Below are 27,433 nucleotides of genomic sequence, written 5' to 3'. Positions count from 1 at the left end.
CATTTAGTTCCCAAGCCAACGATCTGGATCATAACAGAGGCCTAAGTTAGGAGAGGAATGAATCAATGCTTTGAAGTGCAGGCAGATAAGCTGTGCCTTTGGGTGCCAAATGTAACCTCTATTTTAGCTCAATAGCTAAATAGTCTGATTACCTATTTACTTGGATCCCTACACTACAGGCAATATGGCCTGGGAGAGATACCTCCAAAACTGCAAGTCCTATTTAGGAGCTCAGAACTGCTCTTTCTAGCTCAACCCTAACTGCCTTACACTCCTACAGTGTACTATAAAGGGCGCTACACCTGCCACTATCTAATGCCTCATTCACGGGGCCCTGTTACGCGACTTCAACTGGGCCCATCACTGGGCTTACAGCACACATCCACCCTGGTCCTCAGGTGGAAGCAAACAGGATACCAAAGTGAGGCAGGAAGTGTTCACCATACCTGCTAACCAATAGCATACATATGTTAATGAATTTACTTAGGTACATTCCCTTCTGCCCAGCAACTAAGGGAACTGAACCTGTAATGATTTTTAGCCCTAAGGGCCATTTAACCCTATGGGACCCTACAGATGTTTAACATCTAAAGTTTTTTACTGTAAGCCTAAGTCCTCTGTGTAGACACAGCAGGTATGGGTGCTCATTACACCAGGTGCTTTCAAGACTGCCTGGGAATTGCACTGCTGTAGCAGTATGGTATCTCCTTCCTTTCTCACAGGGAGTCTGCACCTAATAACCAACCTTTCTCCAGGTTTCTGACTGAAGTTTGAATTTTACTAATAAGCCAATTTTATCTTGTAAGGTGCTTATATGCTCTAGGGCTCTGTGTAGTTATTGTTTGGTATCTAAAGTCTCTTGTGAGCCTGAGTCTCTGTGCAGACACAGTAGGTATGGGAGCTCATTATTACACCAGGTGGGTCCAGATTGGCTGGGGGTTGCACTGCAATAGCAGTATAGTATCTCCTTTTCTCACAGGGAGTCTGCACCTAATAACCAACCTTTCTCCAAGGTTCTGACTGGAGTTTGCATTTTGCCTACAAGCCAATTTTATCATGTAAGGTGCTTGTATGCTTCTAGGCCTCCTTGCTATTGCTGTTTCATATCTAGATTTTTATTGTGAGTCGAGTCTATGTTGCAGACACAGCAGGTATGGGAGTTCATTATTACACCAGGTGCGTCCAGACTGGCTGGGAGACTGGCTGGGTTTTGACTGGAGTTTGCATTTTGCCTACAAGCCAGGTTTAACTTGTAAGGTGCTTGTATGCTTCTTGGGCTCCTTGCTATTGCTATTTCATATTTATAGATTTTCATTGTGAGTCGAGTCTACCGTGCAAACACAGCAGGTATAGTAGCTCATTATTTCACCAGGTGCTTCCTGGTTTAGCTGGGGGTTGCTTTGCTGTGGCAGTATTGTACCTTCTTCCTGCTTATTTTGTTTCTGGCAGGCCTTGGTTTCGACCTTTGGCTTAGAAGGAAGTTTTTTCCTACCAGGTATGAGCAGAGTTGTAGATCAACAACTAGTTTTTTCTGGTGCATTTACAGGCATTTACTGTGTCTGCTAGCATTATAGGAGCCAACATTGGAAAATGTTTGATTGCAATGCGACTGCCATTTTGCATGACTGCAGGCATGTGCTATGGCCTTTGGTTAGCTGTTTTTTTGCTATGTCTCTTGGTTTGCATGGTTGCTGGTCCTTGTTATGGACTTTGCCTTGTGTGCCTGTTGTCCCTGGCCGTGGTTATGGCTTTTGGCTTGCTTGGCCGTTGGTTCTAGTTATGGCCTTTGCCTCACTTGGTTGCGGTTCCTGGTTATGGTCTTTGGCTCGCTTGGCTACTGCCTTCGACCCCTGGCAGTGGACTTTTTGCTATAGCCTTGGCTTGCTTGGCTGCTGGTCCTTGTTATGGACTTTGGCTTGCATGTCTGTTGGTCCTTGTTGGCTTGAATGGCCACTGGTCCTTGGTTTGGCCGTGTCTTTGCTTGGCTGCTGGTTCTGGCCTTTAGCTCGATTGGGTGCTACCTCGCTTCTGGCCTTTAGATCACTTGGCCACTGGCTCCAGTTCTGGCTTTTGGCTTGCTTGGCCGTTTTTCCCAGTTCTGTCCTTTGGCTTGTTCGACCGTGGGCTCTTATTTTGGCTTGCTTGCCCATTGGCTCTGGTTTTGACCTTTGGCTTGCTTGCCTGTTGGTTTTGGCATTTGGCTTCGGTTTTGACCTTTGGCTCGCTTGGTCATTGGCTCTGGTTTTGGCCATTGGCTACAGTTTTGACCTATGGCTTGCATGGCCATTGGTTTTGGCCTTTTGCTCACTTGGCTGTTGGCTCTGGTTTTGGCCTTGGCTCGCTTGGCCGTTGGCTTCGGTTTTGGCCATTGGCTTGCTTGGCCATTGGCCCTGGTTCTGGCCTTTGGCTTGCTTGGCCGTTGGCCTCGGTCCTTGCTTTTGGTTTGCTTGCCCGTTGGCCCGGGTCTGGCTTTTGAGTTGCTTGGCCCTGGTTTTAGCCTTTTGGCCTTTGTCCGCTGGCCCTAGTTATGGCCATATATATTATATACTATAATTTGAGCTGCTACCAGTGTGCTTTAGGGCTAGATGCTTGTGGGTCACAATTAATTTTTTAGGGCCCCAGGCTAGTGCTAAGGATTGGGGGCATAGATGCAGCACCAGTGGTAAATTCATGAGAGTTGTGGTTAACTGGCCTGTTGTTGGTTGCTAGGCTGGTAACACCAGTGCTCTGCCCAGTGCCAGAGTTATGATTGTGGCTGCTAGTGGGCAGCTGTTTTGTGACAGTTTTCTTATTGTTGGCAGAGGATCCTCCCCAGCTGTGGTTGGAGGTTTATGGCTACCATAGTGTGGAAATCCCTCTGTGAGAGGATTCTAGTAGCAGGTATTGGTCAGTTTTTCTTGTGATGCTTGATTTTTTGTTTTTAGCATCTGTTGGGTTATTTATTCCCACCCCTTTTTGTTTAGGGGCATGGCTTGGTAGATCCCATGTGTACGAACATGGAAGGGATCAAGAAGAAAATGAGAATTTCACTTACCTTCTTATTGTAAATTCCATTTTTTCTATTCCCAACATGTCAGTACAGGGTTTCCCATCCCAATTATTTGGTTCTTGTACGGCTTGGCAAATGTATAACAGTGGTGAGGAGGACATAACATGGTCTAGGTAAGGACTAATTTTGATTGGCTTTGGTATAAGTCCTATCTCCTGGCTGGGGGGGCAATACTGGCCATGCATACTGACATGTCGGGACTAGAAGAAATGGATTTTACGATAAGAAGGTACTGTATATACTCGAGTATAAGCCTAGTTTTTCAGCACCCAAAATGTGCTGAAAAAGTCACCCTTGGCTTATACTCGAGTCGGGTTCCATGGGTCCCTCTAGACTAGCACTCTCTGTTCTTTGTGTGCAGATTAGGCCACCTGCAACCAGACCCTCCAGTGCCCTGGCCTAGGCTCCCACTAGCAATACTTATTTCCCCTTACATCCCTCCGGGACCGGGTCTGCTGCCAGTTTGCCAATGTGCAATGAGCATGGGGTAGTAGTCATATTGTTTTTGTTGACCCTCTTCTCCGCTTACAGAGCTAGTTTACTGTTTTTCTTGAAATAAATATTGAAAAACATATCAAAACTTAGCAGTAGCTGCTGCATTTCCCACCCTAGGCGTATACTCGAGTCAATAAGTTTTTTCAGTTTTCTTAGGTTTGTTAACTGGATTGTCATTGGTCAGTTGCTGATAGGAGCAAGGCACAGATAATGAAGTGAAACATGAGCAGAGAGTGAAACACACCCACTCCTCATTTTCCTCAGACACTGAGGAATACAGAGCTCCAATTAGCTGTGTTTTAACCCTGTGTGTTTAACATCTGTTAGGGCTCTGGCACGCCTGCTCAGCGTGTGCCATCCCACCGGTGACTTACATTTTTGCCGGTGGGATGGTAGTTCAGGGAGATTAGTCGCCCGTGACAAGGGAGATTTGTCGCTGGCGACTAATCTCCCCGTGTGCCAGAGCCCTTATAGTGCTTTACTTTTGTAGGGCTCTGGCACACGGGGAGATTAGTCGCCCGTGACAAATCTCCCTTGTCACGGGCAACTAATCTCCCCGAATTACCATCCCACCAGCGAAAATGTAAGTCGCTGGTGGGATGGCACACGCTGCGCAGGCGACTAATCTCCCCGTGTGCCAGAGCCCTTAGGGCTATATATATATATATATATATAAACACTGAGTTAAGATTGTGACTTTATATACCCTTTAAGTTTCCCTTTTAATTATACTCTTGGTCTTTTCTTTTCTTCCTTTATCTATGATTTACGCTTACTTATTTCTTATCTCCACCATTGTGCTTTGTCCCTTCCATTTTTCTGTTCACTATCTTTATTTTTAAATTCCCATTTTATTGCCCTTTAAACATTCCTTACCATTTGGATTTTGATTCTGTTCTGTTTCCAATTTGTCCCTAGCTCCTGCTCCTCAATTTATCTCTCCTCTTATTATATCTCTGCTCGTCCCCTTCTTTTCATTTTCTTTATTCTTCTTTAAGTTGATTCACTGTGCAATCTGCAAGCAATCTTTGTCCACAGATAATTCTGCATCTTAAATATGCTGAACTTCCAGCTATGTATTGAACTGTAACTTTTTGAACATAGACAGCACAGAATTACCTGAAAAACTCCTTGGAGAATGCACAGTGAGATGGAGCCATGGAAAAGCTTATCAGTGATCCAGATATGGCCTACCAGTTTGACAGCTTAGATAAATTTTATGTAGGGATGCACTGAATCCAGGATTCGGTTAGGTATTCGGCCAAAATTCAGACATTTTTGGCAGGGTTCGGTATCGACCGAATCCATAGTCCTGGCCAAACCAAATCCAAATTAGCATAAATTAGCATATGCTATTTAGCATTCGGATGGTTAAATGTTAGGGGGGTTTAACCCTTCCAGATGCATATGCTAATTAGAATTCGGTTCGTTATTTGGCCGAATCCATCGGGGTGGATTCAGGGGTTCGGATGAACCCAAAAAACTGGGTTAGCATCCCTAATTTTATGAGGTCCTACACTAACTCCATCTCCAAATAGTTTTTTTTTATAGCCTAAGTCTGTTCCTTCTTCCACCTGTTTAAAACACTTAAAAAAGCTTTTCAATGCTTCCAATGTGCATTTTTATAGTTGTCACGGTTTCATGCTATATTTATACTTGCCATTTACAAGGACCTTTTACAATACATTACTTTACAAATACATAAGGAAGCAACAGGAAGCTTGTGGTAAAGAGACGGAAGAAGAAAGAGCACATGTAACCTTAGAGACAGAAACACTGATGTTGCTTAATAAAGAAATGTATTGATAACATAAGATTTAACTTCTAATTTAATCCCACGGAGCGGGTTTCATACCCTTTTTACTGTTACTTAGATAATGGGTGATTCATATCTCGAAAAAACCTTCCTTCTATAATACGCAACAAAAAGGGAAAAAAATATTTTTTTTATAATACACAGACAGAAAAATATCCTTGTATGCCTCCATCCTATATATAATAAACCCTTAAAGGGGTTGTTCACCACATTTGTGGTTTTTAATTATTTCACTTTTTGTTCAGAAGCTTTCCAATTTGGAATTTCAGCAGTTATCTGGCTGCTAAATTACCTTAGCAATCAGAGAGTGATTTTAATGAGAGACTGGGATATGAATAGGAGAGGTAGTGAATAGAAGATAAGTAATAACAAGTAACAATAACTATAAAATTGTAGCCTTGCAGAGCAATACCTTTTTGGCTGCTGGGGTCAGTGATCCCCATTTAAAAGCTGGAAAGAGTCAGAAGAAGAAAACAATAAAAAGTAAAAAATGAAGACCAATTTGAAAGGCAAAGTTGCTTAGAACTGGCCGTTCTATAACATACTAAAAGTTAACTTAGGTGAACAGTGCCTTAAATACATAATAATTTGATTGTTACAAAAAGGACTCTACAAGGTCAGAGTCCTGAACTTATGAGATAATTAACTTATGTATTTAGTTCTTAAATACGCAGTTATACAATAAATGGATTATATACGCATTATATGAAAACACAAAGAAGATGATTCCAAAAATCCTTATTAGTTTCCTCCTGTTGAACATGTTCAATCCTCACTAGACATATGATATACAAAAACAAAACTCAACTACTAATATTCATTCTACGAAATAGCCATAGTATATTCATATAAATATGTAAATATATCTTTTATGAGAGCCTTTAAGATACTTATGTAAATCTTGTCTCTGTGCCTCATCTCGACAGCCATACACAATGGGTAATTGCCTGATAGGTGAAATGCATCACCATAAGTGCAGACATATCTGCAAAATTCTCATAAGGGGCATAATAACAGTCAGAGTTAAGCAAAACCTAAAAGGTATGCAGAGAAATGCAGAAGAAAGACTTACATAGTAGCGTGACCCAAAGACTACAAGAACCCTTCAAATCCACCCCACATCATCATCTATATAGGCATTGACATGGCTTACCCATTAGATATTATATAGCAGTAGTAGCAAATTTATATACTAAAGCAACATTGGCAATAGCATATATAAGGACAATCAAACTTTGGCTTCTCAGGCCTGAACAATAGTGGCTCATAGTTACATGTGTTTCTTTTAGTGAGCAGGTAAATTGGTATGTTAGGACAGAGAAAATTACCTTGACCTTAATCAGATAAAATCATAATAGAATTCAGGAGTGTGCCAGATTCGCACAGCAGTGATAGAAACAAACCCCAGACGTCAATGAATCCCGAAAAATTAAATGAACAGGTTTGGCAATCATAGAGCTAAGCTCATTTAGGACCATGGTATAAATCCCATCTGGCCCTTTGTTTATCTTGATATGTTCAAGTCTCTCTTGAATTTCCTTTTGAGTAACCCATGCATTAGTAGTTATACTGTATTACTAGAATTGGATCTATGAAAAAACTGACCTTACGCTAATAATAAGGATCCCACCCCTTGTTGCTTCATTTTTTACTATTACATATTTAAAAAATCCTTTTGGATAAATTTTACTCCTTGCTGCAATACTCCTTTCCATCTTTATTTTACATAGTTACATAGTTAAGTTAGGTTGAAAAAAGGCCAAAATCTATCAAGTTCAACCTTCCAAATGAAACCCAGCGTGCACACATAGGCCAATACCATCTATATATACGCCTACATACATAAACTATATATACCAACATCAAAACTAATAGTTGATTAAAGTATCAGAGTAGCCCTGGATATTATGCTTGTTCAGAAAGTCTTCTAAACCACTCTCTACAACCTCACTGCCCCCACTGTGGTGCACTGATTGTTTTTATGGGAAAATAAAATAACATCTCCTGTCTGTCATAATCCCCTCTAAACTACTTGTACATTGGGGTGCTGCTGCCTTAGGAGGCAGTGCCCAGCAAGTTACTGGGGATGGCAAAAAGTCGGTCCCGGTTACTTAAAGGGGAAGGAAAGGCTAAGTCACTTGGGGGTGCCAAAATGTTAGGCACCCCCAAGTGACTTAGATCGCTTACCTTGTACCCTGGGCTGGTGCCCCTGTTAGGAGAAAAAAGCACCAGCCCAGGGTACCTGTAGGAAGCGCTTCCTCCGTCCTTTTTCTTCTGCCGGCGAAATCCGTCGGCCGGCGCATGCGCAGTAGAGTGAAAAGCCGACTTTCTTGTTTAAGTTCGGCTTTTCACTCTGGGGTAAAAGGTAAGTGATCTAAGTCACTTGGGGGTGCCAAAATTCCGTTTTTAAAGTGGAATTCCAGCTCCTCTAGTGCATAGGCGGCACTGCTTGTAAAAAGTAATCATGTACTCTCACAATCACCTTTTTTCCATCAACTCCAACCCTAACAGTCTAATCTCATAGTTTAAAGGAGAAAAAAAATATAAAGACTAAGGGGCGTATTTATTATGCTGTATTAAACTAATTAGCCGAAAAAACGGCGTAAAAAGCTGTGTAAAATAAATAGATCACCGTCTGAACGCTGGATATTATGTCATTATTATCCGTAAGTTCTGGTGGAAGAGAAGACGCGTAAAAATATAGAGAGATATAAGCAGGGACTTGATGTCAGACCAAGCTGAAATGGCAGCTGTTATCTTAAACAAACAGAGGGAGCTTCTAGGGCTCTAGAATAAATATAGTGTTCTAGCTTGCACTATTGTGATTAATTTATTGGCAATAAACTGCCTCAGTAGCTTTTCTTCTTCTTTAAATCTTCTGTCTCCTTTATCAATTTAGTTGCACATCTTTGCACTCTCTCCACCTCATTAATATCCTTCTTAAAGGAACAGTTCAGTGTAAAAAATAAACTGGATAAAATATAAAGCACAAAATAAAAAAATATTTGTAACATAGTTAGTTAGGCAAAAATGTAATCTATAAAGGCTGGAGTGAGTAGATGTCTTACATAATAGCCAGAACACTACTTCCTGCTTTCAGCTCTCTAACCTCTTACTGAACAGTTATGTCCAATATGCCCCCCCCCTCCAAATTACTGATTGGTTAATGACTGCTAACAATTTAGAGCACTGTAAAGGAGCAAGCAGTGTTCTGGTTATTATGTTAGACATCTACCCACTCCAGCCTTTATATTTTTGGCTAACTATATTGAAAACCTTTTTTTATTTTGCGCAGTTTATTTTATTCAGTTTCATTATCACGCTGAACTATTCCTTTAAGGACTGGAGACCTTTAGTGTTTTCGTTACTCCCTTATAGAGTTGTTTCTGTAACATAATCTCAAAGGAGACCATGTTATGATAACTATTCCCTATATGTTCACCCAAGAAAATGCTAGAGATGAGTTTGGTATTACTATTACCAGGTCCAAAAAGAGACTCATTCTTAGTAGGGCTTTGGACTACCTGAAATTAGGGATGCACTGAACCCCCGAACCTACCCTGACGGATTCTGCCGAATCCTAATTACCATATGCTAATTAGGACCATAACGGGTTAAAAATTGCTGCGTGCAGCAAATTTTTTTCCCCCTGACCATTTAACCCTTTCCAATTAGCATATGCTAATTTATGGATTCGGTTCGGCAGGGACCGTGCATTCGGTCGAAACAAAATCCTTCAAAGTAAGCCTTTGTGAAAGGAGGTCTGAAAGATCTGGGGCAATGCTCTCCAGCGTGGGTTATCCCTCATTCTTCTTCACCAGTCTGTTTACCTTCTGTTTCTTTTTATTCTCCTGACCTGGAAAAAATACAAATTTGAGCTCTGAGGCCTGACTTAACTCCTGAAGAACATCTGAGATGCTGGACACTTAGATTTACCAAAACTCAAATTTTTCTCATTTTTTTTACAAATAGTAATAGTAAATCTGAGACTGCTGAGATTAAAGAGATTGTGAAACTTCATGGACAAAAGGGGAAATAACTCTGAAAACATTTGCTACGAGCATGAGCAATAATGTACCCTATGGGGCACATTTACTAAGCAATTATGAGATAAAGGGGCTGATTCACTAAAAGGTGCAAAAACTAGTGTTATTTATAGCTTGCATTAAAAATATTATCACTTTGTATATTTGGAGAATTAACAATCGATTCACAAAAAAGACACTTGTCTGAGTTAAGAAGCAATGTTATTGTCGTTATTTATGTTGCAATGCCATATTTTTAAGCGATATTTTAAGCAATGCAATATATTTATGCTTTATTTCATAGCACACGATATTAGCATACACTATTACGCACAGAACCGTTACTTTCTGAAAAACACCGTTCTGAAAATTACCATTTCCCTGAAAACTGGAGGATGCATCACTCTAGGGCAGGGGTGTCAAACTCAATCACATAAGGGGGCCAAAATCTAAAACACAGGCTAAGTCGCGGGCCAATTTTTTTATTAATATACTTAGTAAAATACTAAGGGGTATATTTATCACAATGTGTAAAAAGTGGAGTAAGACATTACCGGTGATGTTGCTCATAGCAGCCAATAGATGCTTTGCTAGTGTTTTAATCTGATTACTGATTGAATGCCTTGGGCAACATTACTGGTAATGCTTCACTCCACTTTTTACACAGCATGATAATTATACATCTTAGTCTTAGTTACTATGTGAGGAAAATGGAAATTGATCAGGCTGGATGGTCAGACACACTCACCAAGGGCCACATAAAACAGCCAGGTGGGCCGGATTTGGCCCCTGGGCCTTGTGTTTGACATATATGCTCTAGGGCGAACACATACTTGAAAAAATCCGACTGCAAACTCCATCTTGTCACCACAGACAATCACCAGCTGCAATGTTGTTTAGTAATGTCTACTCCTGGGTAGGAGTAATTATCTCCACATTTTATGCTTTTAATTCTTAAAATATGTCTGTTAATTATGTGCTAGTCGCAGGAACCTCAATGCTGGAATGGCAGTGGATGTCATCTACTATCAGGAACCTGAAGGAAGCATCACTGGAAGAATACGTAGAGGAAGGACTTCTCCTACACCTCCCACTAAGGAACACAGCCACTGGAGATGAAACAGGACTGGAACCAAGTGGAGGAGTGGCAGGAGTGCCGAGCCAGACGTCAAAAACAAAATCGAGAGGACAGGCAGGAGGTCGGTACAGGCAGCAAGGTTCAGAGTTGAGGGTCAGGCCGGGTCAGAAGAACAGATTATCGAGAAGAAAACAATGCTTGGCGTCTTTCACAAGGAAATGATCACTTCGCAGTGACTCTAGGCCTCTGGCGTCTTTTTAAGCACAATGCGCATGTGGCGGAGTCAGGGCGCATGCTGGCACCAGGATGCGCGCCAGCATAGACGCGCGCTGGCAACTGGACACATGCCGGCGTCAGGAGGTGCACTGGCGACCGGACACACGCCGGTGTCAGGTTCGCTTATGTGTCTGCACACATGGGCCTTGCATCAGCCTGGGTGCAGACACACGGAGTGGTTCAAAAACTCAAGTATGAAATTCGCTGTCTGCACTCAGACTAAAACAGCGACTTTGTGTGCAAAAGAGTGGGCTGAACATTGTAGATGGGCTGTTTCTCGACCAATGTTTATACTCAGGGTGAGAAAGTGCCATGTACTTATAGCCTAAAAAAAACTTTTCTTCAAAATATTCATGTACATTAAACTTACCTATAGGTCATGTTGATTGTTTCTTTCTAATAGGTCTGCTTTTGTAAGTATTTGGTACTTAAAGTTCCTGACCTCTCCTTTTATGGTGAAATTATAAAGTGCACGCAAATATATTTTTTGACTGCATGGCTAAAAGGTAATTAAAGTAGAAGGAAAGTCATTTTGGCAATTAGTGCAAGCTAGAACACTACATTTATTCTGCAGAACCTTCTAGATCTCATAAAGAGCCCTAGAAGCTCCATCTGCTTTTTTAAGATAGCAGCTGCCATTTTAGTGTGGTCTCAGTAGCTTCCTGCTGAAACTCTAGCCATTGGTAGCTCAGATCACACATTATGATGGGATGGGGAGGGAGTTCTTATGCAGTCTTAGGGCTCTGGCACACGGGGGAGATTAGTCGCCCGCGACAAAACTCCCTGTTCGCGGGCGACTAATCTCCCCGAGTTGCCTACCCCTGCCATCCCGCCGGCGAACATGTAAGTCGCCGGCGGGGCGATTTGAGCGAAATCGCACCGCCGCGTCTGCCATTCCGTCGGCGACTTACATGTTCGCCGGCGGGATGGCAGGGGTAGGCAACTCAGGGAGATTAGTCGCCCACAAACAGGGAGTTTTGTCGAGGGCGACTAATCTCCCCCGTGTGCCAGAGCCCTTATGGGAGATGGGAGCAGTGGTAGGGAAAAAGGAGAGAGCTGCGCAGACTCTGGCTCCAGGAATGAAGGATTGGCAGGAAGTCTGATACCAAAGACCATGTGTACACAAAACAAGACAAGACATACTCTGATTCTTTTGATAGTATCAGCATGTAAATGCTTATACCTGTATTTTCATAGACCTTTCTGATAAAGCTTACTTTAGTTTTTACCTTTCCTTCTCCTTTAAGCAGTTAAAAGAAGACTGTGCAGTACTAAATCTACCCTTGCTTATCTCATTTTAGAATATTTGCAACGATGCAAAATCAGGGACGTTTTAAACGATGCTGCTCTGTTTGCACTTAAAAGTAACTGATGAAAGAAGAAACCAATGTAATTGTCGCACACATAAGAACGTTTAGCAAAATAAAAAATGAAAAGACAACACCCCCCCCAATCTCAAGATTTGCCCGTCCAAAACCGTAGCGTTTATAAATTCGCGAAAGGAAACTTACGTAAAAAACCAGCATACATAATAAATTTGCTGGACATCTTAACATCATTTTTTTGGAATACCGAGGTCCACAACAACCACGCCTCCATAAAACTTCTAAATTATGCCATTCCTGGCCTTTGCAGGACCCTTCTCGCCTATACGTCACCACCATAGGAATCCCACGCCGTCCTTTTTCCAGGTTTCTCCTTATATGGAGATCGTGACGCGTGACATCATCACAACGGGATAAGGGCAATGTGTTTTGAGTGAGTGGCAAGGGTAGTGGCCAATGAAAAAGAGCAGCAAGTAAGGTTTCTTGGGTTTGTTTGGGCCGTATTTTCGGAGGCGTGGCAGCTGATGTCACCAACAGAGGGGGAGAGCGTGGAGAGGATTAGTTGGAAGTGGTCTCCGACTGAAACCACTTGGTGCGGTTAAACCCGAAGACATTGCCAAAACGCGGAAGGTACAGAATACATGCAGAAGAGAACAATTTTAATGGGAGCTAAACACCTTGGAAGTGTAACAGTCGGTGCTTGACAAGTTAATGCTTTTAGAAAGAAAGGGAATTACATACTCTGGTGAAAGCGACAAACCCCACACGCCTTTTCTGGATATCTTCAAATGAGAATGGGGTGGGGTAACCTATGATAAGTTCAGGCTAAGTTAGTGTAAGTGCGGGGGCAAGAAGAGTATTGTCATTTGATAAACCAGTTTCCCAACGGACGGTGGCTGACATATTTTTGGGTGGCACCGGGAGACTAGACTGAAAGAGTGCGTACAGACTACGGCAAGTTCGGGTTACTCCAACTTTCATTCTACGTCTAAGGCGCTTATCTTCTTCGTCTTAGGCACAAACCTACTGCCAAGATGCCGGTCTTCCACACAAAGACTATAGAGAGCATCCTGGAGCCGGTGGCCCAGCAAATCTCGCACTTGGTCATTATGCATGAGGAAGGCGAAGTAGATGGCAAAGCAATTCCGGAGCTCACTGCTCCAGTAGCGGCTGTGCAGGCGGCAGTCAGCAATCTAGTGCGGGTAAGTGAATAAGGCATGTATAGGAAATTTAAAAAAGTGAATATTTCTGTAATTTATGCCCAGTAAGAAAACATTATAAATCTTGGAGTGTTGTGCTGCTCATGGATGACATTTGATGCCTGTTTATCTTCCTGATTAACTACTGAAATAACATTTTGGAGGTATAGGGACAGGTAAAATATAGCCTGTGACATAGGGCTCAGGAGGTATAGAGGGCCAGGTGAGATCCATAACTAGGTTTGCCATCTTTTTTGGAAAAAATATCGGGCTTCCTATAGTTTTGCCTTTTTTCCTTATTAATAAAAATTGCATGAAGCAAGATTTTTTTATGGGCAGGTAATTTCTTTATCATATTTTATATTGTAAAAAAAATGTTGGTTCATAAAGTTTAGGGAGGCTAAAATGACTATTGTGTGTGACCAAGTTTGACATAAGCCTAAACTTCTGTTTTTTTCTTGAATTGCTGTACCCATGGTGACAGCATCTTATTTATATAAAACACTATTTGATCCTCTGAAGAAAACACATATTTACTAATAACAGGGTAATAGTACATCATTTTGATATTACTTTTAAGAGTGCCTTTCAACTGAAGGCTCTTAATAAATCACAACTGAGAGATAATATTTGATAAGTAAAGTTATCAGAAATTGTGGGAGTGAATATAGTAAAGCTTTATTGTTAATGTCCTATTTGGCCACACCCATTTGGCCACACACCATTAGTCTAATTTTAACCTCTTAACTTCCCTTAAACTTTACAAACTGATCTTGGTGGTGGTGGTGGGGCTTTTAAGGCCATCCCTTTGCTCCACACATGTTTTTCTGCCCCTAGGCCTAGACCAGTGCTGTCCAACTTTTGTGGTACCGAGGGCCTACATTTTTCCAGCCTACATTTTTCCGGCCTACATGGTGGAGGGCCGATAATGGAAGCCAGTTTTGACCACTCCCCTTTTTAAAACCACATCCACTTGAAACCACACCCATGTTATTGTATGGCCATAGCCATATTAACGGTGGTAGCGCAGCAAAAACCTGCCATACTCTGCCTTCCCTACCCTGCCTGTGTGTGCCATTATCTGTCTGCCCTATGCTGCCTGTGTGTGCTATACTCTGCCTTCCCTACTCTGCCTATGCATGCCATACTCTGCCTGCCCTGTGCTGCCTGTGTTGCCATACTCTGCCTGCTGCCAGTTGGACAGCACTGGCCTAGACTATTGTGAGAGTAGGGAATGAATAGCCCTTAGGCTGCAATCACTCCAGGTCAGCAGATGCATAGAAACCCTATTTCTGCTCTTGTCCTTGCATCTGGACTACACTGATCCACCCCCTGCCCCCAACACCACAACCATATTGGCCCACCTGGCAGCTGTGGCCCTCCGTGATCTTTTGCCTCCACCCCCAGATGAGTAACACACATACATAGTTTAACCATAAAACAAACATGCACATTTTTTGGGGTTGTGTTGCTTTGCAAAGTCACACAAGCGAAACAAAAAAAAAATGTATTGCCCAGTTTGACTAGCATCTAAATTTTTTCAAAATATGTATTTTTAATATTTTTGTTCTCAGGCCTCTACAGGCTTCATAGTTTGTAATAATGTACTTGTATGTAAGGATGTTTGGGAAAATAAGATGCTGTAAAGGTTCCTTTATTTGAGATGATTTTTGAAATTAAAAACTTGCAATTTGGTATGTTTGAGAAGAAAGACATATTTACCTATTTCAAATTTGCCAAAATGTGCACTTTCTAACTAGTGGAACTATACAGCTATTAGCCCCAAACTCCCCCACTCCAGCCTACTTGCTGTTCTGTACAATTTCCCGTGGCTGACATCTGCCATTGCCTTAAGAGGGTTTGACTGCCACTGCTATCAGGGAAAACCAGTGGTGGTTAAAACAGCCCTGATTGCTTTTCATTGCTTCTAATAATAAGAATTGCACTATAATGAACACAGTGTGCTGATAAGTGAAGGTCCGCCTTTCACTGCTCTGTCTTTGTCACTTATGCTGCTTTTTTCTGGAGGAGTTATGCCTCTTTTTAGTCTGCTTACTGCTAGTGGACAAATTGCCCAGTGTACCACACCCCTAATGGAAACTGCCAAACACTGCTAGAAGAGGTGGCTATTAAAATGATTTAATGTGTGTTTTTGGCCAAAGACAGACAGGGGCTGATGACAGTCTGAGAACTTTACCCCTAAAATACATGATATACAGTGAGAGGCAATATGTCCTGATACCCCGGACCTCCCTCTTACCATCCCTAAAAGCAGGTTACCTGAAGTCTGGAGTAGGTTTCAGCATACTACATTCATAGGTTTCAGCATACTACAAGTCAACATTATCTCCTCAACATTCTCCTACTAACCGGCCTCCCAGACTCCCACCTCTCTCCCCTGCAATCAATCTTAAACTCTGCTGCCAGGATCCTCCTGCTCTCTCCTAAGAGGGATCCTGCTCAGCCTCAATTAAGCTCACTAGCATGGCTGCCTGTCAAGCAAAGGATAGCTTACAAAATCCTTCTGCTGACATGCAAAGCCCTTCACTCCTCTGCTCCTCACTACATTTCTTCACTGGTCTCCCTACATGTTCCTGGTCGTCTCCTCCGCTCCTCTCAGAGCCTCCGTCTCTTTACACCATCCACACCCACTGCGCTCTCTCGTCTTAAACCTTTCTATCTCGCTGCTCCTTACCTCTGGAACTCTATCCCTGAATCCCTCCGTAGGGAACACTCACTAACTCTCTTTAAGAAAAAACTCAGCTGTTACCTTCTGGAGCACTAAGGCATTATTTTGCCCAGTCCTGCGCTTAAGGGCAAATGCCCATACCTGAGGCACTCTTACCTTCCAGTTTGTGCCTGTATGTTACCCAACCACTCAGATTGTAAGCTCTACGGGGCAGGGACCTCCTTCCTACTGTGTTTCATACCACATGGCACTTATATATATATATATATATATATATATATATATATATATATATATATATATATATATATATAATTTACTGTATTTATTTATTATATTACTTGTCCTCCCTGTGTGTAATTTTGTATTCTATAAGACTGTACAGCGCTGTGTACCCTTGTGGCGCTTTATAAATAAAGTTATACATACTTACATACATACATACATACATCTTGGAAATAATCTGCACTGCTGAATATGCATTAATGTGCCTCCTAGTGGTAGATATGAGTGCTGCATCCAGCAAGAGAGAAAGGGATTAAAGGCTGAGTTGTATAAGTTCCTGAAATGACTTTTTATTAAAACCTAAAATAAAAAAGCAAAATTTGTTTTGTAAATAAATAGAAGAATTTGGAATGTACATAGTGTACAGTACATGCAGATCATACATTTTACAGTAGTAGGCAGTGGCAGATCTGGGAGCTGCTCTTTCAAACTTTTATGTTCCTTGATTACAAGCAGAGGAGATAACCATGTTATGGCAGCCCTGTGCCAGTGCTCCGCCTAAAGTGGCCATACACGTTAAGATCCCCTTGTTAGGCGAGGTCGCCAAGCGAGCGGATCTTCTCCCGATATAGTCGGGCCATGTATGGCCACCTTAACTCACTTTCTGGAGTTGATCAGGTTCTAGAAACAATAAAAGGCCATTATTTGAAAACAAAAAGGAGTGAATGCCAGCACACAATTTGCCTTTTAAAAGTATTTGTTACAAATAAATAAGATGTTAGTACCATCCTTGGCCAAAATATGATACCGGTAGCTCACATGCCACGTCAAGGACTAAATATACATTCAAAATGATGTCCCACTAGCGATTTGCATATTGCCCTTTGGAAAAGCGTCTGAAGGAGATTAGTCACCCACTGTGGAGGCAATTTTGTTTCTGGCTAATAATCTCCTTGTGTGTCAGTGCCCTTAAAGAAGGAGTAAACCTTTTTTCCCCTTACCTTTTAAAATTGCTCCAACATCCCCAAGAATAACATACCTTAATCCCTGCATTCAGTCTGATCTAGTTTTAAATTGAACTGTCTAAAGTCAGCTGATGCTGTATGTTTTCAACAAAATCCATGCTGCTGCTTAATATTTGCTAATTAGTTATAAAATTAATGTTTTGGAACGGGATTAAATCACTGTATTGATAGATTGCTTGCACTTGCATCCCAAAGGGGTGGTGCGCCGTTAAACTTGAATTTTTAATGTAACCTATTCTAAGCAACTTTTTAATGCATCTTCATTATTTATTTTTTTATAGTTTTTGAATTATTTACCTCCTTCTTCCAACTCTTTGCAGTTTTTAAATGGGGGGGCCCCCGCAGCCAAAAAACTATTGCTCTGTAAGGCAGCAGTTTTATTGTTAGTTACTTTTTGTAGCTTTTTTCTATTCAGGTGGTCATCTATTCATATAACAGTCTCTCATCCAAACCACTCTGTCATTGCTAAGGTGACTTGGACCCTAGCAACCAAATAACTGCTGACACTCAAACTGTAGAGCTCCTGGATGGAAAATCAAATAACTAAAAAACTACAAATAATAAAAAATAAAGACCCATTGCAAAATATCTCAGAATATTACTCTCTACATCATACTAAAAGTTAACTCAAAGGTGGACAAACCCTTTAATTGATTCAGCTGTGTACATTTTTAGAATATTGTATAGTTATTGAAGGAAACGTAAAAACTTAAGTAAGCTTTATCAGAAAGGTCTATGTAAATACAGCCATAAGCACTCACAAAAACGCTGCACGGAGTTCAGCGTGTCAAAAGATTTCTTGTGTTGTTTTCCTGTGCCAGAGACACGCAGCTCTCTCCTTTCTCCCCTCTCCTGCTCCCCCTCCCTCAAGAATGCTAAGAACTCCCTCCCCCCCTTAGGAATGTGGATCTGAGCCAATCAACAGGAAGATTCCTCATAGTCTTAGTAACTGAGCATGCACACTGGTCTTGGTCTTGGCGCAGGAGCGAGGCATTATGGGAACTTTCTTTACACAGCTCAGCGTTTTTCCTTCCTGTTTGGCTTCTGATCATCTGAACGGTAGAAATATGGGGAGTCTTAAGGGAACTATTGAGAGAACTGAAGGTATGCCTGCAGCTTGAGATTAACTTTATTAGCCTTTCCTTCTCCTTTAAAGATGAAATGCTGGTATGAGGTTTTCAACAGATGAATTTTGATTTGGGTACATAGACTATCTGTTTTGTGTGTGTTCAATGAGTCATGCAGTCATGATTAGGCACAGAAAAAAAGCTTCTGCTGCACACTGGCTCCTGCTTCTCTGTGCATTCCCAGAAAGCTTCTGCTCTGTCAGGCATGACTAGAAGGCTTTCCTCTTGGACTATCTTGTAGTTGAAGACATAAGGAGAGCTCAGCAGGAAGAGGGGGCAGGGCTTCATGCTGTACCAGGAAGTAGAGGAACGAGATTTCAACTTATAAGTCAGAAACCTTAAAGATAGGGGGGAAAAAAAGGTTTACTACTTCTTTAATGTGGTCATACATACACCGATGAAGTATAATAACGGATATTGGTCGCCTTGTTGATTGGGCACCATTAAAAGTGCCTGAAAGTAAATCTGTAATATTACAAGCTTATTCATTCCTAAGAATCCCTTTGGTTTTACCTAAATTATTCAGCTTGTAATAGTGGATGAATGATCTTTCCTATGACCAATGCGTCTATTGCTTCTTATATGCTATCGCTAGTATTCCTGTAAATATTATTTCCCAGAACAGGGTTGGTACTGCAAGTGAACAGTTTTGATCTGCCAAGAGGCTAAATTGTCTTTATTTATTAACTGTTTTGAATAATTCTTTTTTTTTTTTTTTTTTTTTTTATTGAAACATATGAATTAAATTGACTGACATGATTATATTAATCTTTTTTTAATCATCACTGTTTTTATCTATAAAAGTCAGGAATCTCTAAACTGGAAAATATATGTAGGGGGTAGCACGAGACAAAGTGAAAAATTGCTGCAAAAAGTGCTTTTATTTTTATGCCATACACAACATGTTTCAGGCCCCTTTCATGCCCTTTATAAAGGGCATGCTTAGAAGAAATAAGGAAACTGCCCAGAACTTATCACAGAGAACTTGTGTCTCCTGTTAGTCCTATAAAGAATGTAATTCAGTGGAGTGCTGGAGCTGTATTTTCAGGCTTCTCTAACTGTGAATATACAGTTGTTTTGGTGAAACAGTGCTGTCCTGGGGATGGCACTTCTGCATCTGTTAGAATCCTTAAAAATGAGTGTCCGTTTAACTGTAATAAAGAACTTAGGTGGGTAAAGGGATGGTTATTTGATACCCTGAAAGATATTTGTAGGGTCTACGATATTCCTCAATGTCTTTGTTGTTATACTTAATATAGTTCCAACACAATTCTCTGAGCTTTATTATATATCATTAATTTTGTCCCTGCCCTGGTGGCACCTAAAGTCTCTATCTAGTTTCCACGCGTGGACTGGCAACTTGTGGATTCTGGCAAAGGCTTGTTAACATGCCCTAGACCAGGGGTGTCAAACTCAATCACATAAGGGGCCGAAATCTAAAATACAGGCTAAGTAGATAGATCCCTCACAGTCACAGCACAGTAAGACAATTGGTGCTGCACAGTCAGGCACAGTCACCATGGGCCACATAAAACAGCCAGGAGGGCCGTATTCGGCCTTGTGTTTGACACGTGTGCCCTAGACAGTCACTATTTTGTGGTCTGGAAGGGCGTTTTTTGGTCCTCTGTGTACGTGAAATTCCAGGGCCTATTTTGAATGCCAGTTCAGGCCTGCTAGTTCGTATTCGCTCACATTTTTTTCAGCTTTAACATTATTGGGTTTTGCAACCTGGCAAGTTAGACATTGCACAATGAATGTGCATAAGAAAGTTTTGCATGCGATTGAAGTGTCACTTATGTATAAGTGTATAGTAAGCATTAGAAACCATGCAAGTACATGAGGGGAGTGCTGGGTGTAAGGTAGAAGTAAGTGTAAGTAACAGTTTGACGGCTGTGTTCTTCGAAAGGTGGCCTAACACGTAGCGATGCCCTCGCCTGGCGAGGCTGCCAAGCGAGCGGATCTTCTCCTGATATCCCCACCTACGGGGGGCGATATCAGGGGAATTTAGGCTAATCCGGCTAACTGGCCCTGGGGCCAAACGATCGAATTATAACGACTGGAATAGGTGCAGTCGGTTCGGGGACTGCATCAACAAGCCGATGCGGTCCCCGATCCAACTGAATTTTTTAACCTGCCTGATCGATATCTGCCCGATTTCAGGCCAGATATCGGTCGGGCAGGCCAGTCGTCGTTTCTCCATACAATTCAATTGGCCTGTGTATGGCCACCTTAAGGCTCCTGTCACACTGGACAGATTCTTGGCCTGTGGATAAACGCAGTCTGAGAATCTGCCCCAACACTCCAAAATGCTTATTTTTGTGTCTTCATCTGTAGCCATTGTGTTGAGTCATTGAGTGCTATTTTCATATCTACTGGGAGCTGCTATCTTGCTACCTTCCCATTGTTCTGCTGATTAGCTGCTGGGAGGGGCTGATATCACTTCAACTTGCAGCTCAGCCGTAAAGTATGTTTGAAGTTTATCACTTGGGAAATGAAGAATATGGCTAGCCCCATGTGAAATTTCAAAATTAAATATATATATATATATATATATATATATATATATATATATATATATATATATATATATAGCAAAAAAAGGGAAAGTTGTGCTCAACCACTAAATTTTAAACCATTAGGCGGGGGTGCAATGAGGTTGTGACCACGAAATACATAGAAACAACAACAAGAGATCCTCTGCACTCACCCATTATCAATATATAGAACATTAAGACATTCGGTGCATTTAAGCTACTAAGAAATGCCCCTCCCTTTAAGCAAAACAGGGATTGTTTGTCCATATATTGCAACATACTTCAAGCTGGCCAACTGCGTCAAAGTCATCCCTTTTGACCAGTTCCTACACTGACTTATGCGATTCATCAAGAATTCTACTGCTTCAACATACATTTAGCCAAGGGGCTAAGTTCTACCTGCAACTTACTTGCTTTCAAGGTTAAAACCCCCATATGGTTGCCCTTTTATTGGCTCCACTGGGACCACCTGACTGCAGCTGGGAGGGGTGGGATATGTTGCAATATATGGACAAACAATCCCTGTTTTGCTTAAAGGGAGGGGCATTTCTTAGTAGCTTAAATGCACCGAATGTCTTAATGTTCTATATATTGATAATGGGTGAGTGCAGAGGATCTCTTGTTGTTGTTTCTATGTATTTCGTGGTCACAACCTCATTGCACCCCCGCCTAATGGTTTAAAATTTAGTGGTTGAGCACAACTTTCCCTTTTTTTGCTGTGGCTTGTGCAGGAGCAGTGGCCAGCTCCTTGTTGTGGCTCCCACCCCTCCCAGCTGCAGTCAGGTGGTCCCAGTGGAGCCAATAAAAGGGCAACCATATGGGGGTTTTAACCTTGAAAGCAAGTAAGTTGCAGGTAGAACTTAGTCCCTTGGCTAAATGTATGTTGAAGCAGTAGAATTCTTGATGAATCGCATAAGTCAGTGTAGGAACTGGTCAAAAGGGATGACTTTGACGCAGTTGGCCAGCTTGAAGTATGTTGCAATATATGGACAAACAATCCCTGTTTTGCTTAAAGGGAGGGGCATTTCTTAGTAGCTTAAATGCACCGAATGTCTTAATGTTCTATATATTGATAATGGGTGAGTGCAGAGGATCTCTTGTTGTTGTGTATATATATATATATATATATATATATATGTGTGTGTGTGTATATATATATATATATATATATATATATATATATATATATATATATATATAATATATATGCGTTTTTGAAAAACGCATTTCAATGCATGATTCTGCTGGAGAAGCTCTATTAACTGATGCGTTTTGATAAAAACAGTATTCCTTTAACAAAATAGGGTAGAAATGCTGCACATAATGTTTTGGATTTACCAGCCTGAGGCAATCACCTCCCTTTAGTAGTGAAGATATGTGTCTCTGAATTGGTTCCCCAGTAGCTCCCTATCTTCTTTGCTGCTGATTCAACACTGCTGCTGTCAGCTGCCTGAGATTAGGGACCAATTCACAATACACGGCATATATGAAATGTAAATTTCATGATACAAGGCTGATTGGTAATTCATTCAGATTCTCATTACATAGCATCCCCAAAACTAGTGCAATTAGCATCAGTCTGTAATAAACATCACTGTAGCATCATGATTTATGACAGGCATGCCTCATTTTCTGCTTGCTGCTGACCCTGAGCTTAGCTTCTCAACAGCTGCCAAAGCACATTAAAGGAGAAGGAAAGGCAAAGTCACTTGGGGGTGCCAAAATGTTAGGCACCCCCAAGTGACTTAAATCGCTTACCTTCTACCCCAGGCTGGTGCCCCTGTTAGGAGAGAACAGCACCAGCCCGGGGTACCTGCAGCGTTTCCTCTTTCCGTCTCCTGTCGCACTCGCATGTGCAATAGAGTGAAAAGCCGAACTTTAACGGAGAAGTTGGCTTTTCACTCTACTGCGCATGCGCCTGTCCTTAGTCCTTCTAAAAGCGAAGGCGGAAGGAGGAAGCGCTTCGCTCCAGGTACCCCGGGCTGGTGCTGTTTTCTCCTAACAGGGGCACCAGCCCGGGGTACAAGGTAAGCGATTAAAGTCACTAGGGGGTGCCTAACATTTTGGCACCCCCAAGTGACTTAGCCTTTCCTTGTCCTTTAAGCATTTGCGTTTCACTTATACTCCTAATAAAGTCAAAGATGGTAGCTCTTTTGGGCAGGGCCCTCTTCACCTCTTGTATCGGTTATTGATTGCTTTATATGTTACTCTGTATGTCCAATGTATGTAACCCACTTATTGTACAGCGCTGCGGAATATGTTGGCGCTTTATAAATAAATGTTAATGTAATGTAAAAGATGGTGACCGCCCTGGGGCAACTGTAAAGTCCTGGATGACATCACTGTTATAGAGGTGCTTAACCCTTTCCCTGCCAAAGACGTAGGTACTACGTCGTTTTAAAAAAAGCAGTTATATGCCAACGACATAGTACCTACGTTTTTGGTACTAGTGTAATTCTCTTTGCACCGGTGGCAAAAGCCGCCGGTGCAGAGAGTCAGCTGTGCCCCCAACCCCCTCGGCAAGGAGCCAAGGGGGCTGGCAAGTTGGTCCAGTGATGCGATCGCATCGCAGGACCTATTTACAAGCAGCAGACCGATCGCACGCGTCTGCTGCTTGTCGAGTCTGTTCCCCTGCTCTTTGCTCCTCCTAGCTCCGCCCACGCACTTCCTGTGCTGCGAGGACTGCAGAGAGGACTGCCTGCCTGCGATCCCTGCTGGTAAGTGCTCTTTATTTGCCTAACACACACTTTTACACACATATAAAAACATTTACAGGCATTTACACACATTTACACACACATCTACACACAATTTAGCATACTTTTTTTTTTTTGTCCGATTTTGCACACTCTAGCACACTCTAGCACACTCTAGCACACTCTAGCACACTCTAGCACACTCTAGCACACTCTAGCACACTCTAGCACACTCTAGCACACTCTAGCACACTCTAGCACACTCTAGCACACTCTAGCACACTCTAGCACACTCTAGCACACTTATATACACACTTGCACACTATCACACAAATTTTTTAGCGTAGCTTTGCCATGCGGTACTTTGGTGTAGAAAAATAACTTTACCTATTTTGAATTCCTCAGACTTTCCAATAATATATGGGTTTCTGGGGGTCCCTGTGTAGTTTGGGGGTGTTACGCATAATACGCTGTCAGGGGGCTCTGTGTGCAAAAGCTGAGCTGGCAGGCGAGAAATCCATATGCGCTATTTTCATTTTGGGTTCACTACACACCACAGACTTTGGTATATCTATGCATATTGGGCATCAAACTGTTCAGTAGACCTTAGGTGTTCCTATTTGGGGTGATTTGCCATTGTATGCAAGAAATTGTGTGAGATAAATGCGGCAAACTGCAATATTTTTATGTGATTTTCTGAAATGTCATAAAAACCACTAGCTTTAGGAAAGCTTTGCAGATTGGTACTTTGGTGTATAAAGGACTCTTTACCCTTGTTGGATTTGTCAGAATGTGTACTTTCCAAAAATATAGGGTTTTTAGGGGTCACCCTACATTTCTGCAGCTTCTACCCCTCATAAAATTGCCATGTGTTTATGAATTAGGTAAAGATAAGCCATGAAATTAGTGTGCACAAGGTATATTTGGGGGTCTATAAGTGCCATGTGCTTTGATAAACCTATGTATAGTGGGCATCAAACTGTTCAGTAGACCTCTGGGGTTCATATTTAGGGTGTTTTTATCTTGGAACCTAATTCTATGTGGGAGATAAGATGCTGGAAACTGGAAGCTTTGAGTGGATTTTTGGAAATGTTATCAAAATTGCCAACTTTTGGAAAGCTTTGCGGCTTGGTACTTTGGAGTAGAAAGACATGGGTACCCATTTTAGATTCGGGGGAATGTGTACTTTCCAAAAATATAGGACTTTCTGGGGTGAATTTACTTTTTACTAGCTTTATCCCTCATGTAATGATGTAAATGTTGATTTTGCAGAAGCTGAAATGACAGTACATATGGGTGTATGTTCACATTGGGGCCCCTACATGCCACATACTTAGGTAAACCTATACATATTGGGCATCAAATTGTTCAGTGGACCCCTGGTGTTCATATTTAGGGTGTTTTATTTGGTTACTTTATGACCTGTAGGAGATAAGATACTATAGACTGGAAGCTTTGAAGCGATTTTAAAAAAATTTCACAAATTTTGATAAAAACCAATAACTTTAGGAAAGCATTGCGACTTGATAGTTTGGAGTAGACAGACAGTTGTGCCTATTCTGGATTCCCCAGAATCTCTTCTTTCTAAAAATGTAAAATTTTCTGGGATAAACTTTCTGTTAGTGGAATTTTTGGCCTTGAAATCTAATCATTGCAGCTTTCTGGAGCAGTGCTTTGGAAATTTGGTAGTGTACTGCTGGGAGTTTTTGACCTATACAAGTGAGAAATCTCCATAAAACTATATATATTTGGTATTGGCACGTTCAGGAGACATGGGACTTTCCAAATCAGTTATAATTTCATGCATAAACTAATTTTTGTTTCTGGTGCATGTGTTTATATAATGGAAAATATGATTTTTTTAAATTTTTTAGACATTTAGAAGCCTATATCTTGTTACAGAATTGGAATTACTCAAATTCTACCATATTTTAAAAGCTTCGGTTGTCCTGAAAAAAACAATATATAGTTTTCCTGGGTAAACTAAAAGTCCCCCCAAGGAAAGACCCCTAAAGTGAAACAGTGCAAAATGTTCAAAAATGGTCTGGCAGTAGAAGTTCCGCTTTGTCCAAAACGGCTGGCAGTGAAAGGGTTAAAGTTTAGGCTTGTGCAACAAGCTCAGTGTATAAAATATGGCATTTCTATACATATTCGTTTTTAAGGTTTAGTTCTCCCCTCATTGAATCCAAAGGTGTAAAACTACTATACAAATGTAAACACACATCACTAAGGGGCGCGTTTACTAAGCAATTTTGAAAAAGTCTAGATATTTACGAGTTTTTTGAAAATAACTCCCATAATTTTGTGATTTTATTAATGGTAACTTTTTTTTGTCAAATAAAATTCAGCAGGTTTGATCTGTCAAGTAACATTGGGGCCGATTCACTAAAGGTCGATAAAAAGAGCGCTATTTATAGCATGCGTTAAAAATTTTATTGCTTCTTATTTTTTGCGACTTAACGCTTGATTCACTAAAAGGACAGGCGTCATATTTAAGACACGATGTTCTTTGCGTTATTTAACTCGCAATGAGCGGGTTTCTTGCGTTTTTTCCCGCTGCGCGCAATATGTTTTGTTGCGTGCTATATTAGCGCATGATTTTACGCACATAACCATTATGTTAAGAAAACTACTGTTCTGAAAATTACCATTTCCCTGAAAACTGGAGGCTGCATCACTCTAGGGCCAACACGTACTTGAAAAAATATCACTGCAAAGTCCATGTTGTGTTGCCAAAAGCTCACAAACCACAATTTTTTATAAGTGCCGCCTGCCCCAAGTAGGTGGTAATATTCACATAGACTAATGTGATATTTAGCGCTTCATATGTGTTTGTGAATCATGTGTTCGTATTATTTCTATTCGCTAATTAACAGAATGGATTTTTTTGCGCATGCCATATGCGTCTTAGGCTGATGCCACACGTGGCGTTTTTACGCTGCATATTTTCTCAGCCTAAAAACGCCGCACAAGCCACACAGCCCCTGACTATGGCGTTTTTCAGCCTAGTACTGGTGACGTAGCAAATCCCGTTTCCATGGTGCTAATAGTGCGAAATAGTAAAAAACGCCGCGTATTTCCGCTAGGTCTGGCAGCTGCCTTTGTGTATACATAGGAATAGCTTGCTGTGCAAATACTGGCGTATTTCGGCAAACGCTTGAAAAATCCGTGGTATGGCGTTTTCTAGCATGTTTACGCGTTGTGTGGTTTGCTTCAAGTCTTTTCAAGTTATTTCTATGGATGATGATATCGTGCGTTTTTCAGCTGCCGAGAGAATTAGAAAATACGCAGCGTAAAAACGCCACGTGTGGCATCAGCCTTAACGCATGCGAAATGACTGATGAATTGGGACTTAATTATCGCATACTTTTTAACACAAAAAAGCATGCGATAAGCACTATCGACCTTTAGTGAATCTGCCCCATTGAGTCCTATGGAGGCTTAGAATAGTAGAGGAATAGAATAGTCAGTGACAGCCTGTCCTTGACACATTTTCAAGGGGAAGTTAATCACATCATTGTTTCTACTTCACCAGTTTCAAGTGAAACACATAATTGTTTTCCAAGAATGAGCGTGTCAGGCTTACCAGGAAGGGATCAAGTATGTTGAAAGAGAGACCCACAAGCACCCCACACAGCCCTAAGATCACCTGAGGGTGGAACAGGGAACTTAGGGAGTGACGAGTAGCCGGTGAAGCCAGATAGCGAGGTACACAAGGATAAGACGAAGGCTTGGTCAGAAGGATCCGGGTTGAGTCAGGCAGCAGAGGTTCTTGAGCGAGTAGACAGGCCGAGTCAGGAGCGGAGAAGAGGTAGAAGGTCAGTCAGAGCAAAGGTCAAAAGCTGAGGGATTCAAACACAAGAACAGGCTAGGT

The 27,433-nt window shown here is 41.5% G+C and overlaps 1 protein-coding gene across 5 annotated transcripts in view; it reads left to right on the top strand.

Moving 5' to 3' along the window:
• The first annotated feature begins 12,482 nt into the window (after positions 1 to 12,482).
• The window catches only part of vcl (vinculin), a 117,043-nt gene continuing 102,092 nt past the window's right edge, over positions 12,483 to 27,433 (top strand). For 2 of the 5 annotated variants that reach the window (XM_031904678.1, XM_031904675.1), the window contains exon 1: positions 12,489 to 13,266. In XM_031904678.1, coding sequence (XP_031760538.1) covers positions 13,099 to 13,266 — 168 coding nt within the window. In that variant the 5' untranslated portion in view covers positions 12,489 to 13,098. Of the gene's footprint in view, positions 13,267 to 27,433 lie in introns of all 5 variants that reach the window. The other 3 variants (XM_031904676.1, XM_031904677.1, NM_001097253.1) reach the window with 3 other exon arrangements.

Source organism: Xenopus tropicalis, chromosome 7 (genome assembly GCF_000004195.4).
Source record: "Xenopus tropicalis strain Nigerian chromosome 7, UCB_Xtro_10.0, whole genome shotgun sequence".
In the NCBI taxonomy this organism is placed as follows: Eukaryota; Metazoa; Chordata; class Amphibia; order Anura; family Pipidae; genus Xenopus; species Xenopus tropicalis.
This window is presented reverse-complemented; position numbering and strand designations above follow the sequence as displayed.